The sequence below is a fragment of the Embiotoca jacksoni genome, unplaced genomic scaffold, assembly GCF_022577435.1.
Source record: "Embiotoca jacksoni isolate LCO1_2020_lvr unplaced genomic scaffold, fEmbJac1.0.p SCAF_4, whole genome shotgun sequence".
Taxonomy (NCBI): domain Eukaryota; kingdom Metazoa; phylum Chordata; class Actinopteri; family Embiotocidae; genus Embiotoca; species Embiotoca jacksoni.
Genome location: NW_027185392.1, coordinates 24,708,273 through 24,722,536, shown reverse-complemented (window position 1 = coordinate 24,722,536; position 14,264 = coordinate 24,708,273). Strand labels below are relative to the sequence as shown.

Genomic DNA, 14,264 nt, shown 5'->3' with positions numbered 1-14,264 from the left:
GCTCCGACTGACTGAGCAGCAGCTCGTGAAACTCAGCAGGCCTTTGGATTCTCTCATCTTTCAGAACAAGATGAAACCTGAAGCTCAGACGTACCTCCTCCTCTCCCATCTTGGCGAACTCGTAGAGGAAAGCGAAGTACTCGGTCAGGTGTTTGCTGTGCGGCTTGACGCCGTGCTCCATGATGGACAGCAGCGTCTTCACGAAGCGAGTGACACAGGAGCGGCTGCCGATGTCCTCCACGGGGCCGTCCATGTCGTCGGAGCTGGACAACACGGGGACAAACACCTCCAGATGATTTTGTTCCAACAGAACATTTCCTCAACTCAGAGACACTCAGCTTCTGTCTGGAGACACTTTAACTTCAGACTCAACACCGTCTGGTTCGTGGTGCACATCTCTGAAGGCTAAAATACACTGGCGTCCAGTTTGACAGGTTATTTTTGGTATTTGATTAAAAAAAAGAATAACTGACCCCTCAAAAACATCACTGCTAAGATCAGGTGTAATAAAACTCGGGGGATTTTGACCTGAATACTTTCGTGTGTTTTTGAATTGTCGGTTTAAACATGAGTATTGAGGAGTGACGTACCCGTCCTCCATGCCCGGCTGCAGGTAGAGATGAGCGTGAACTGGCCGCAGCCTTTGGATGACATGAATGCACAACCTCTGGAACATCTGGAAGGCAAAGATAGAGTATGCACGTGTAATTATCACTATCGTGGCCTTGCAGCTCTCTTGGTATCGAATTCTTCCTTCAGCGTTGATGTTATTCTGTTTTTACACGTTGTTTAATGTGCGTTTTGTCTGTTTTACACATGTAAGGATGAATAACAGACCTGTCGGACTATCTGGTTCGGGCACTTAATGAGAATCTGCATCGGCCACCAGTTGTCATCAGCCATCCGATCCAAAAACCACTGAAACCAAGGAAAACAACAAACTTGTCTTTGCTTTATCTTTTAACTTTGATTAAAAAAAAAAACACAACACAAAATATATGACGTGCAGAGTACTAAAATAACAAAACCCTAGAAAAGTGTGGAAAGTACTGGTCAGTCCAACCTCGCAGGCAGCCTGGCTGTTGTTGAACTGCTTGGTCAGAAGTTCGATCCACTGCAGCATGGTGGGCTGGAGGGGAAAACATGACGAACCAAATCAGTCAGTTGCTTCTTTTGTTTTGTATAACCGTCTCAACTGTCCAGACTACCAGCAGGTGGAAATTAAAAGTAGTCTGATTGGCTCGTGGTATTTGCTGTGTAGCTTTTCTTGAGAACATCTCGCTGCAGACGCCAGTGAAGACGTGTTCGCCTCCGTCCGCTGCGATGCTCTCTGGACCTGCAGCTCGCCGGCTGCAACTTCACAAGCTGCCTTTTTATTAAGGTTAACGATATCTAAGGTGTCGCGTGGAGATCCTCAGGTCACCAGCAGCACACACCGAGTTTAAAGCAGATATGACGGACAGTTTTTGAGATGTGTGAAGGACAAAACATAAACAGGATAAAACTGATATACATATTACCTTCTCCTTCGAGTGAATGAAAGTCTCGAGGACAAATGATGTGCTCAGCTGCAAATGAAACAAAATACATAAAATCACTTTATATTGAAACTTGAACAACTCTTTCAACCATCGAGTTAAACATCTCAAAGCTTTTAGAACAGGAACGATGCAGTTAACATGTTCATAAAGATAATATGAGGATTTCTGCAGTTGGTCAGTGATGTGGACAGAAATATTGACCGAAATTTCTATCCAAGTCCACAATTATTATTTTCATGATCAGTTCAACTACTTATTAGGTCATTTGATTAAAATACAATGAATTTCAAAACTAATTTTTTTTGACAAACCAACTTGACATATTTAGTTTATTTTGTCCAAAACGCAAAGATAAAGAGTTAACAATAAAGTAAAACCTGAGAAAACCATCAAACTGAAGTGAGAATCAGATATTTAAAACAGACCATGTTGTCAAGTAATTTTATGGCAATAAAAAACCCAGGTTCAAATGTCAAGTCAAGAGAAGACCTGTAGTGGTTGTCTTAATTAACCATAACCATTAATGTTAAACAAAAAAATTAATAGTAATTTCCCCCGACAGCTTTTTAGTGTTTAGTAAAGTGACATTAATGGTAGAAATGCTTGACCCTGTATATTTCTCACCTTGGCAGTCATGAGCGAGACGGCTTTGGGGTCTGGCAGAGTGCTGGGGATGCTGCTACAGAGCTGCCACATGAACCTGAAACAAGGCACTCGTCAATTGTGCAATCATGGAAGGCGTAATGATAAAGACTGACGAGAGATTATTCTGTCAAAGGAACAGATATGATAATCACCCAAAGTAAGTGTGCTCAAATATGTTTTTATCCTGGAGAAACTGCATGTTGTCGTGCCAAATCCACTGAAAGAGACAAAGACATGAATATTTAAGCATAATATTAAAATAGTTTCCAAAACAGTCGGGACGCCGTTTAAAATGTAAAAAACAGATTACAATGATTTGCAAATCACATGAACCCATATTTAATTGCAGATAGACCAAAGATATCAAATGTTGAAACTGAGAAATGTTATTGTTTTATAAAAAATATCTGCTCATTTGGAATTTGATGGCAGCAACACGTCTCTATAAAGTTGAGATGGGTTCAACAAAAGATGGAAAAGTTGTGTAAAGCTAAAAAAAAAACACCTGGTGGAACATCTGACAACTAACCAGGTTACCATGGCAACAGATCAGTAACATGATTGGGTATAAAAGATGATTTCAGAGAGACAGAGTCTCTCAGCAGTGAAGATGGGGAGAGGTTCACCACTCTGAAAGACTGTGTTGGAAAATAGTTCAACAATCTAAGAATAATGTTCCTCAACGTAAAACTACAAAGAATTAGTGGATTTCATCGTCTACGGTTCATAATATCATTAAAAGATTCAGAGAATCTGGAGAAATCTCTGAACACAAGGGACAAGGCTGGAAACCAATATTGGATGGTGGTGATCTTCGGGCCCTCAGGCAGCACTGCATTAAAAACACACTATTCTGGAGTGGAAATCACTGCATGGGCTCAGGAACACTTGTGAAAACCTATATTGGATGGGGGTGATCTTTAAAGAGGTTAGGGAGAGGGACCATCCAGCTCAGTTCTAAAGCCAGCATCTGTGATGGTACAGGGATGCATTAGTGCACATGGCATGGGTAGCTTGAACATCTGGAAGGAAGCATTACTGCTGAATGATATATTCAGGTTTTGGAGCAACATATGCTGCCATCCAGACAACGTCTCTTTCAGGGAAGGTCTTGTTTATTTCAGCAGAACAACGTCCAACCACATTCTGCACGTATTCCAACAGCATGGCTCACTAGTAGAAGAGTCCGCTGATAAACTGGCCTCCTGCTGTCCAGACCTGTCAATCATTGGAAACATCTGGAGCATCAGGACATGAACAATACAACAAAGGAGACCCTGAACTGTTGAGCAGCTGAAATCCTCTATCAGGCCAGAATGGGACCACATTTCACTTTCAAAACTCCAGAAACTGTTCTCCTCAGTTCCCCAACGTTTCCAGAGTGTTGTTAAAAGAAGAGTTGATGCAGCTCAGTGGTGAACATGATCCTGGAACAACTTATAGAAACGTGTTGCTGACATCAGATTTAAAATGAGATTCTATTTTTATAAAAAAAATAAAATATCTCTGTTTCAACATTTGATTTGTTGTTTTTGGTCTATTTTCAATTAAATATGAGTTGACACATTTTGCAAATAATTGCTTTCTGTCTTTATTTACATTTCACACAGTGTCCCAAGTTTCCTGGGTTGTAATTATGTAAATGTACTTACATTATGTGCACTTCAAAAAGAAGAGCCATTGTACCTCAAGTAGATCAGGAGAGACATCAAAACTGAAGTCCTTTCCATTCTCCTCCTCCAGCTCAACTCTCTTGTAGAAAAGCATGTAGGCACTGTGTGTCTGAAAGTCCAGTTCATATCTCTGTTACTTCTGGACGACACGCCGGAAACAACAAATCGGAAAAATAGCTTGGAAATTGTCCTCACCTTCTCAAATGAGAAATCCATAAACTTGTCGGTGACGGAGTCGTAGGTTTTAGTCTAAAAGATAAATACAGTGATTAAAATCAGAAATGACAGCTGGACTAAAGTGGTGGTATTCTCCATCGGCCTGCAGCTTGTACCGTCATCTCTCCACCGAAACACTCGGAGGCCAGCTGGGCCGAGTCGAACGGCTTCACCTCCGCGTCATTGAACAGGTACCTGCAAGAAGCGACGGCCTGGTTTTAACACAGCTGCAGGTGTGAGGAACTTATCACGTGTTAAACAGATTCCTGGACGACTCGCTGTGAACATCCATCGCCTCTCACCACTTGTTGTTCTTGTAAGCGTGCGGGTTGACGATGTCCCTGATGAAGCTGTAGTAATGGCCGCCGTCAGCTGTGCCCGTGTGCACGGTGACGCCGATGAGGTCGTACTCGTAGCTCTCGGTGACCTTCGCCTCCCCCTCCTCCCGAAAACCTGCAGCACACGGCAGCCGGCGGTCCACAACTCATTTCACATCAGACACACATTTGGTTCACTGAGGAGAATCCTGAGATTCAAACCAGACACGAACCCTCTTTGTGCTCTCCTTTGCCCATGAGGAAGTCCTCGGTGTACGGCGTCATGTCGAGCCGCAGCGGGAAGGAGAAGTGGGTGTTGACCTTCTCCTTCATCATGGTCACCATGTTGAAGGTGTACCTCATGGTGTTGAAGCTCAGGATGCGCGGCAGCTTCTTGAAGCACGCTCTGAGGAAAGACGTCGGCCGCAGTGAGACGTGTGCAAGAAGGATATTCGTTTTCTCTACGTGTTCTTATTTTACGTGTTTCCATTCGTTCCAACCTTTTCTCTGCGCGGACCTTCCTGCCGCACTGTGAGCAGGTGTACATGTTGTCGCCCTCCAGCGTGTCCTTGATGGTCACCTCGTCCAGAGACTCCTGATCAAAGACATCGAGGACACAGAGTGATTTCAGCTTTTCATCTTTTAACTTAAACTTTAAAAAAAACTTTCAGCAGAATATTGTGATGTCAGAACTGATGTGTGCGGAAAACCTAAATACACACAAACCTCAATGTGTTGTGTGAATTCATCCGTCCCTCCAGGATTTCAAGGAGGTTTTGTGATCAAAAATGTTTGATTTTGTGGCGAAGTTTCTAAAAAATGTACAATGTAATTTGTGGAGTTTTAAGAGGTTTTTTTGCGTAAGATTGCGGGAATTAGGAAAAGTTGCAAGTTCAGAAAGAATTTTTCTTTTTAATCACCACCTGATAAATAAATATGTAATCACTTCCTGTGATAATAATCATGCTGCACATCAGAGATATTTTAGTTCTAATGTTTTCTATGTATTTATTGAACTTGGAGAACCGTGGAGATAAAAGCTTCTAAAAGGTCCTAAAAGGTCCTAAAAGCTGCGTATGTTTCCAGAACAGACCGTCTGTGACTGGAATATAGAAACAAGGACTACATCAGCTGTCAAAATAAGAGTTTTAGATGCTGTTTAATTCATGTTCATTCAACACATAGACCTGCTGGATGAAACAAACAAAGAGACGTCTCTGACAACTGGACGTGTGGAGAAAACTCATTTAACATCCAGTAATATGGAATCACTTCCTTTGATCACAAACATTTAATCATCATTTTAATGTGAAGGACACATTTCCCACAAACCCCGTCACTTCCTGTTTCTCCTCTTGTTCCTGTTTCTCCGGTGAACAGAGTTTTATTTGGAGATGAAAACAGCAGCAGAGACTTTCTGGTTGAAATGAGGAGTTATTGTTGGTAATAAAGAGAGTTTAGTTTGAAAAGATTTACTTTATGTTTTAATACTTTCAGATTCTGATGACGACGTTTTTTGCAGGAAAATCCCAGAAATTAAAAAAAATGTTCAAGCTCTGCAAATATTGCAGAGTTTACTAGAATTTGTGTTACAATCGCAAGATTGAGATTTCCTGGAGGGACTGATTCACGAGGGGGGGAGGTGAAAAAAAAGTTGCTATTTGTGAAAAGCGATGTGATTTTGATATATTTACTGTCCTTTTTTTTATCATGGTTTGCCTGATGGTGGCGTTGTCGCTGCTGACTGTACAACAGATTGCTCCTCAGGGATAATAAAGATATCCTCGATCCTTTATTAGTGGCACTCATCTTCTATAATGCTTTCTGTGGTAACTTCTGTTAATACCAAGGTTCTGGATGAGGTTGGGCTGGCCCGGCTCTGTTGCAGCGAAGGCTGCTTCAGTTGACGTGAACAACAGCAGAGGATCAAATTGTGACACCAAGAATCAGAAGTCAGTTGTGACATTGCAAATACTCACGTAGATGTTCTTCATGTCTGCCACTTGACATCTGACCGTATAAAACTCCTCTGCAGTCTGACTGACGTGGTCACAGTCCTGCAGGAAGACAACACAGCTCAACGCCACCCGTCCCAGGAACAGTCAAATCCCTGATGTCAAATTATCCACCAGCTCTTCATTAACAACTCTTCAACTACTTTAACCTCTGCTCTAAATTCTGAAAATGTATTCAGATATTAGGTACATACTTGTCAAGTGTCCCATCAAGACTGATATGATTTCGTGTAAAGGTCTTAAAAAAACTTTATATTATAGACTAAAGTCCACGTAAAAGCAGAACCGATTGTTTTAAACATGAATCATAATAAGATTTCTTGTTTATCATAAGTGTAAGAAAGAGTGGTAAATAAATAAGTAATAAATCTCGGGAATGATACTCATGTACACCAAATGTCGTGCATGTGGGTGAAAGTACCCGTGCGGGCTGCAGTTTAGGGGGCGCGACCGAGCCATTTGGCCCCGCCCACATCCGAAACCAATGAAATATGTAAATTTCCATCACCACTGACTAAGTGCCAAGTTTCATACATTTTTGAGAATGATAAAGCCTCCAAAAAAGGCAATTTATTTGTAAGATCAATAATAGGGAATAATAACTCCTTGCATTATAATAGGGCCTTCGCACCACTCGGTGCTCGGGCCCTAATAATTAAAACAAGAGTAAAGGAGACCACAGTTCATTTTAAATATACTGTAGATTCAAGTTGCTCTTGGAGCTTCTCTCAGGTCAAAATAATCCAGTTTTATAATATAAAAATCCCTCTAATGTTCAGTATTTCACACTTTAAACTCACCAGAGACACCACATTGTTGGTGATGACGCCTCCAAACAGAGTCTTCACTGTGTTTTTCTGTAAAAAAAAAAAAAATACACGAGATACATTAATTAATAAAAGATACATTTTGAATTTGACACATCACAACGATGAACTACTATTCAAGTGCTTAAATCTATAAATGAATTGTAATTTCCAGCTTTTTGTTGGGTTATCAGCTGTAAGACTCATGCGCTTCTTGCAATGTTTATTATGTGCGTGTATTTTTGGTGTTTTTATTTTTTGTTTCACTGGAATATTTGATGAGACTGGTGTTGCTGTAATAAAGACTGATTTTATTTTTCTGAGAAGTATATTCTAATATTCGAATGGGGCATAACAGGGCATGCTATGACAGGACATTTGTTGTTGGGTCCTAACAAAGCATTCAATTCCTAATTTTGAAAAAGAAATAATAAATCTAATAAGATCTCTGCTTACGTTTTCTGAGCTGTAAAACATGCATTTTTTTCAACTAAATAATAATAAATAATTGCAAAAGATACAGAAATAAATTTCATCCAAAAAAAACCACCCTGTAGGTTTTCTACATACTGTCTCTTGTGTATTATTAGATCGCAGTCTATCCTGGAAGTTGAGATCTTGCAATTGCAAATGAAACAACTCTCCTCAGTATTAGTGGAAGCTTTCTCCGCTTCTCTCACACTTAAATCTTAAACTGAAGAAGTAAAGAAATGGAGGACGTATTTTGTTTCCTCCAGGAAAGGCGACGGGAGAGGAAACACTGCCTGTCTAAATAAAACTTGCTTAATCAACTTAAATAACTCTTTATTCCCAGTTAGCGAGGCTCTTCAACCTCTCCTCCGACCATCTAAGTAAAGCACGTGACCAGGTGGTCTCACGACAACTAGACGACTGTCACACATCCCTCCATCAGGGTTGAATGTGATGAGTTGGATTGTTTGTGTCGAATTCATATAAAAAAAATAAAAAAAAAAGTCACGCTTTTTTGTAGATCTTGGTGTGATACACGTGTTCCAAATTTGGTGCTTGTCGGTGAAAGTAGGCGTGTAAGGGGCCGTTTGGCCACGCCCACACGCAAACCTATAGATTACATCATTTTCCACCACGACTGACTAGTGTTCCAAGTTTCATGAGTTTTTGAGTACGGTAAAGCCGCCAAACAGGCAACAGCTAAATGAAATGTAATGTCATTTATTTTTGAGAAGAATTTTTCAAAAAACAGTAACTAAACTATGACAATAACCCGGAGGGTTGTTGGTGAAACCAACGCTCTGCAGGCACTAAACAGCTGCTTTACAGCCGACCAGTTCCCCTTTTCCTTCTTCAGCTGCACTCGGCAGAATCACAGAGGATATGTTTTCTTCTGGATATTTCCGTGGCTGAATACCAGCGGAGTCGGCGGCTCGGGACGCGTTAGTGTTTAAACTGCTAAAAGATTGAGGCCACATGGGTCTCAGATCACCTCCACATGTTGTCTCCATGCATCTCACATCTTTAGGTGTGACAGGATGAACCAGGACACCTGCAGTCAGTGTGAGAGTGTGTTTACCAGCTCCTGGGACATCTCCTCTATCTTGGTGATGAGGTCGGTGAAGAACTCGGTCATGTCCTTCTGCTCGCCTGTGTTAAGAGGCTGTTTGTCCATCGTGTAGGTTTTACAAAATGGCCGCGGGTTGTAGGCTTTCCTCTCACTCTCCTGAACACAAACAGAAACGCACGGTAACAGAACCATTCACTGTTCCTGCTGAAGAAGCAAGCAAACATTCCTGAGGTGGAATTACAAAATGAAAAGTAGAAGAAATTGTCGGCATAAATGTAAAACTCCTGACACAAACACAAGACGTGTGAAATGTAAAAATAATTTAGGAGCACAGTGTAAAGATCAAACTACCATCATCTTTGGCTACAAACAAAATATAAGACAACTGTCATTACCCGCATACAAACAGATAGCATTTCCTGTAGCTCCTTCACAATAAAAGCCTCTCACTGGTTCTCCAATAGAAAACAAAAGCAGGGTCAGACCGATAAAACGTGAATGTGTGTCACTGATGAAGCGCTGAAGTGATGCCACTGCTTGACTGAATGCCACCTGACTGGACCGCCTATGAAAAATATGTACAGTAACTTAATCAGGCAGACTTATAAGAGGTTCAGACCCAATCATCTCCAATGAAACAGGATCGACCAATGGGGATCTTGGTTGTGTTTGTGGTCGATTTATTTGTGACCCTTGGCAGGCGCGCACACACACACACACACACGCACACACACACACACACACACACACACACACACACACACACACACACACACACACACACAGAGGCAAACAAAGAGAGAGCTTGTGCTGCTGAACCAGCACATCTTTTTAAAGTCCAGAAATATCTTATTCACAAAGCTGTGTTCAGACCACAGACTGTTTATAAAAGAGTTCGTAGCTTCAGGTCTGTAAAATGGTTCTGATCCAGAAGTGTCTTCAGCTGCAATACCAGCGAGTGCCACTAGAGGTCGGCTCCAAAAAGCCTCCGGCTCCATAGACTCCCATTCAACTTCTCTCATCAAATCCAAAGTGAATAAAATGTGTCCATCAGTTATCTCGGTGTTGTTAGCTAAAGTCACTCCTTCTTATTAGTTTTCTGGAGGTCCATCTGAAAATAATCACTCATTCATTAGAAAAGAAGATTCAAGAAGACCTGGTTTTGGGGGCGTGTCTGTTTGATTGACAGGCCTGTGGTGCAGTCAGGTTACAGCTATCGGTGGGCGGGACGTAGTATCGTCAGGTTTCCAATCAGATTAGTCAGATTAGGGTCCTCCCCCAGCTCGTCCAAATATGGTCACTTCCTGTTTTAAACCACTATGAAATATCAAAGATGGTGACGGACAGAATCTGAACTGGAGGATTCATAACGTTCACAAACCAACGATGACATCACTGATGGTTGATGACATCACCGATGGTTGTCGCTGTGTGTCACTGTTTTAAAAAGTTGTCAACGTCTCAGAATCTGTGACGCTGAGCTTTGGTATAAAGTGAGCTCTGAAACTCACCATGAGATATGTGAACATCTTCTGCAGTTCCAGTAGTGTGGTCTTGTGTTTGATATCCTCAGCGTACTGCACACAGAAACACAGGATGAGAAGCGACACTCCGTTCTGACTCTGAAAGACGTCTTCCTGACGTCCACAGCCTGCCGTCTGTCTCCGAGGCACTGACCTTGGCAGTGAAGACGGCTTGCCGGGCCTCAGGGATCATGTAGAGCTGCTGGATGGTGGAGGCCAAGTAACAGGTTGCTCCAAGGTTGGTTAAACCCACGAAGCGGCACTCGGCCCGGACGTCGTCGTGAGGCCAGTAGTCCCACTTGTACGGAGCGTGAGAGGCTGGAGGAAAAATATCAGGAGAAGTTTGAATGTTCTGTGTCTCTGTATGTACTTCTATTGTATCTTGTAGCATTTCTGTGGTACAACGACCCTACTGGATGATTTGTTAGAAAAGTGTGATGAGAAAGGCAGTAAAGAACACATAGTGGCAGAGATACAATTGAGAAGAACCATTAACTGACACACAAAATACCAATCGAACGCAAGCAGCTGGAGACACATCTCTGAATATATCATCAGAGTTAAGATGTTGCTCTGTGTCTGGTGGATGTTTAAATAGTAATTATAGATAGTCTCAGCAACTTCATCTGCTGTTTTATGATGTAGCTGTGTATGTTTTTGTCGCACCAAAAATCATATCAATCGCGAGAAAGGTAATTCATTTTGAATTAAAATGACTGCAGGAGGCCAGTTTATCAGCGGACTCTTCTACTAGAGAACCATGCTGTTGGAATACGTGCAGAATGTGGTTGGACGTTGTTCTGCTGAAATAAACAAGACCTTCCCTGAAAGAGACGTTGTCTGGATGGCAGCATATGTTGCTCCAAAACCTGAATATCTCATTCAGCATTAATGCTTCCTTCCAGATGTTCAAGCTACCCATGCCATGTGCACTAATGCATCCTGTACCATCACAGATGCTGGCTTTAGAACTGAGCTGATAACAAGCTGGATGGTCCCTCTCCTCTTTAACCTGGAGGATGCAGCGTCCATGATTTCCAAACAGAATCTCAGATTGTGATCCATCAGACCTCAGGACAGTTTTCCACTTCACCTCAGTCCATCTTCAATGATCTCGGTCCAGAGAAGGCGGCGGTGTTTCTGGATCATGTTTCTATCTGGTTTCTTCTTTGGAGAGTTTTAACATCATTTGTGGACGCAGCGATGAACTGTGTTCACAGACGATGGTTTTCACAAGTGTTCCTGAGCCCATGCAGTGATTTCCACTCCAGAATAGTGTGTTTTTAATGCAGTGCTGCCTGAGGGCCCGAAGATCACCACCATCCAATATTGGTTTCCAGCCTTGTCCCTTGTGTTCAGAGATTTCTCCAGATTCTCTGAATCTTTTATTGATTCAGTAAACGTGGTGAACCTCTCCCCATCTTCACTGCTGAGAGACTCTGTCTCTCTGAAATCATCTTTTTATATCCAATCATGTTACTGATCTGTTGCCATGGTAACCTGGTTAGTTGTCAGATGTTCCAACATTTTTTTTTTTTGTCTTTACACAACTTTCCAGTCTTTTGTTGACCCTGTCACAACTTTTTTAAGACATGTTGCTGCCATCAAATTCCAAATGAGCAGATATTTTTATAAAATGATAAAATCTCTCAGTTTCAACCTTTGATATGTTGTCTTTGGTCTATTTTCAATTAAATATGACTTTACTGGATTTGCAAATCATTGCCTTCTGTTTTTATTATTATTTATTTACATTCTTAATTTTACACAGCATTTAATCTTTTTTTGGAAACGGGGTTGTAATGAATAAAGTTAATTAAAAAAAATGAAGCTTTCTCACCCTGCATGTGCTGTGACATGACCCAGTTGTGGAGCAGCCGATAGTTTTCCACCGAGCCCTTCACTGTCTCCACCAGGAGGTCGTACGCAGCGGCCCTGGCGGCATGCGACTTGCACTTGGGCTGAGCCCGGTCCGCCAGGCTGGGAAGAAGGAAGAGCAGGTTGTGAACGTCCCGCAGGAACTCCTGCCCCTCGCGGGAGAATTTGAAGGGAGGCTTGTGTTTGAGAACGCTGGTGGCGAGTCGCAGGAGGCCGGTCAGCCCGTCGTCCTCGATGGTCCCATCCTGCTGGTCCAGGATCTCCCGGCTGGTGGAGACACGAACACTGAGGTCACTAAGAGCTGCTGATACTCTTCTACACTGAGACTCATACACTCCTCAGGCCCTTTTTTATGGAGATGATGAGAAAGGTTGTTGGCCCAGCCACAGCTCATTGAATGACATCATTGCTACTTTGAATAACAAAACCTAATTATAAACACAAACTGGGTTTATCCTTTTCATCAAAGTAGCATCAAGTGTCGAGATATTTTTGTACAAGGTTAAAAATTTGACATTTGATTTCCCTGTAAATGAGAAATATCAGCAGCTTCAGCAAAATAGAAATTCCCCCAAAACATCCTAAAAAACAAAGCTTGCAATTCTCTGTTTATAAAACACGTAGTTCAGTTTATGATGGCCGGACCTTCTGATGCAGTCAGCAAGATGTCGGGCGAGAGCGTCCAGGTCCAGCAGGGTGGTCTGCATGGAGCCGGCCAGGGACAGAGAGGGAGAGACCTTCTGTGAGTTCAAACAGACCAACACTAGCAACAATCCAACACAACACACGGAAGTACCACAGAACAATACTGCAGGTGGAAGAAAACGGTTCTTAACTGTATCAATTCTGAAAATCATTATACCAAATATTAATTAATGGAACATGCAAACAAATTTGCAAAAAGAGTAGTGCTATAGTGTTGGGTGTTAATATGGTGCACATGATGGTGTGTCCTTTATACTGTGACAATTATCTTCAAAATACATTGCATTACATTGCCTTGCTTACAGTACCAATGTGTTGAATCATAACTTCTGTATCATAATACACATATTGCATCACCATGTTGTTGCCAATGCACGGCCCTGTCGGGCATCCCCACCTGGCTGGCGTCTTTCACATGTATGTTATCAATGAGTTTGCACAGCAGCCAGAAGTATTCTTTGCAGCCAGTCCTTAACAGAGGCTCCTCCTCATAGTCCTCCACCTGCAAACACACACGGCATCATCAAACTCCTCTGGTCATAGAAAAGCACTCACATTCAGTACAGGGGTGGGTTACATTACATTACATTTCATTTACTGAACGTAACCCTGGTTCTTTGAGAACAGAGGGACATGTTTCACTATGGGAATCAACTTGGAGTGACTAACGACAGACTAATGACAGACAGGCCACGCTTCCCTCATAGTATCAACCTACCCCTCCCATCTCACTGTAGGCAGGGATCTTTGTGTCCCCATGCAAGCAGAAAAATGTGGGTGAAACACCTCACTGTTATCAAAGAACCAGGGATTACATTAAATAACCCGTCGTTCTTTTTCTAACTTTGCTCGGTGTTTCACGATTGGAGATATAACCCTCTCCTGGACTGCACTCGTACCCCTGAAGTCGTGAAACTCCATCAACCAAGGACCAGGTCCGTTCAGACCAATCATCATCCATCAGTGATGTCATCATCCATCAGTGATGTCATCGTTGGTTTGTGAACGTTATGAATCCTCCAGTTCAGATTCTGTCCGTCACCATCTTGCTAGTTCAGAGCGGTTCGGAGCAGGAAGTGACCATATTTGGACGAGCTGGGGGCGGAGCCAGCGGTGGATCTGACCGATCTGATCGGAAACCTGACGATACTACGTCCCGCCCACCGATAGCTGTAACCTGACTGCACCACAGGCCTGTCAATCAAACAGACACGCCCCCAAAAACAGGTCTTCTTGAATCTTCTTTTCTAATGAATGAGGGATTATTTTCAGATGGACCTCCAGAAAACTAATAAGAAGGAGTGACTTTAGCTAACAACACCGAGATAACTGATGGACACATTTTATTCACTTTGGATTTGATGAGAGAAGTTGAATGGGAGTCTATGGAGCCGGAGGCTTTTTG

At 42.3% G+C, this 14,264-nt stretch overlaps 1 protein-coding gene across 2 annotated transcripts in view; it reads right to left on the bottom strand.

Moving 5' to 3' along the window:
• The window catches only part of usp34 (ubiquitin specific peptidase 34), an 89,219-nt gene that overhangs the window by 21,405 nt on the left and 53,550 nt on the right, over positions 1 to 14,264 (bottom strand). The window contains exons 38-58 of one of the 2 annotated variants that reach the window (XM_069166841.1): positions 13,257 to 13,361; positions 12,800 to 12,894; positions 12,117 to 12,421; positions 10,431 to 10,594; positions 10,265 to 10,330; positions 8,763 to 8,909; positions 7,208 to 7,264; positions 6,372 to 6,449; positions 4,893 to 4,987; positions 4,626 to 4,798; positions 4,378 to 4,528; positions 4,192 to 4,270; positions 4,055 to 4,108; positions 3,873 to 3,968; positions 2,339 to 2,403; positions 2,166 to 2,241; positions 1,521 to 1,568; positions 1,064 to 1,129; positions 838 to 918; positions 591 to 676; positions 95 to 263 (exon numbers count right to left, since the gene is read on the bottom strand). In XM_069166841.1, coding sequence (XP_069022942.1) covers positions 95 to 263; positions 591 to 676; positions 838 to 918; positions 1,064 to 1,129; positions 1,521 to 1,568; positions 2,166 to 2,241; positions 2,339 to 2,403; positions 3,873 to 3,968; positions 4,055 to 4,108; positions 4,192 to 4,270; positions 4,378 to 4,528; positions 4,626 to 4,798; positions 4,893 to 4,987; positions 6,372 to 6,449; positions 7,208 to 7,264; positions 8,763 to 8,909; positions 10,265 to 10,330; positions 10,431 to 10,594; positions 12,117 to 12,421; positions 12,800 to 12,894; positions 13,257 to 13,361 — 2,256 coding nt within the window. The remainder of the gene's footprint in view (positions 1 to 94; positions 264 to 590; positions 677 to 837; positions 919 to 1,063; positions 1,130 to 1,520; positions 1,569 to 2,165; positions 2,242 to 2,338; positions 2,404 to 3,872; positions 3,969 to 4,054; positions 4,109 to 4,191; positions 4,271 to 4,377; positions 4,529 to 4,625; positions 4,799 to 4,892; positions 4,988 to 6,371; positions 6,450 to 7,207; positions 7,265 to 8,762; positions 8,910 to 10,264; positions 10,331 to 10,430; positions 10,595 to 12,116; positions 12,422 to 12,799; positions 12,895 to 13,256; positions 13,362 to 14,264) is intronic. The other variant, XM_069166842.1, reaches the window with a different exon arrangement.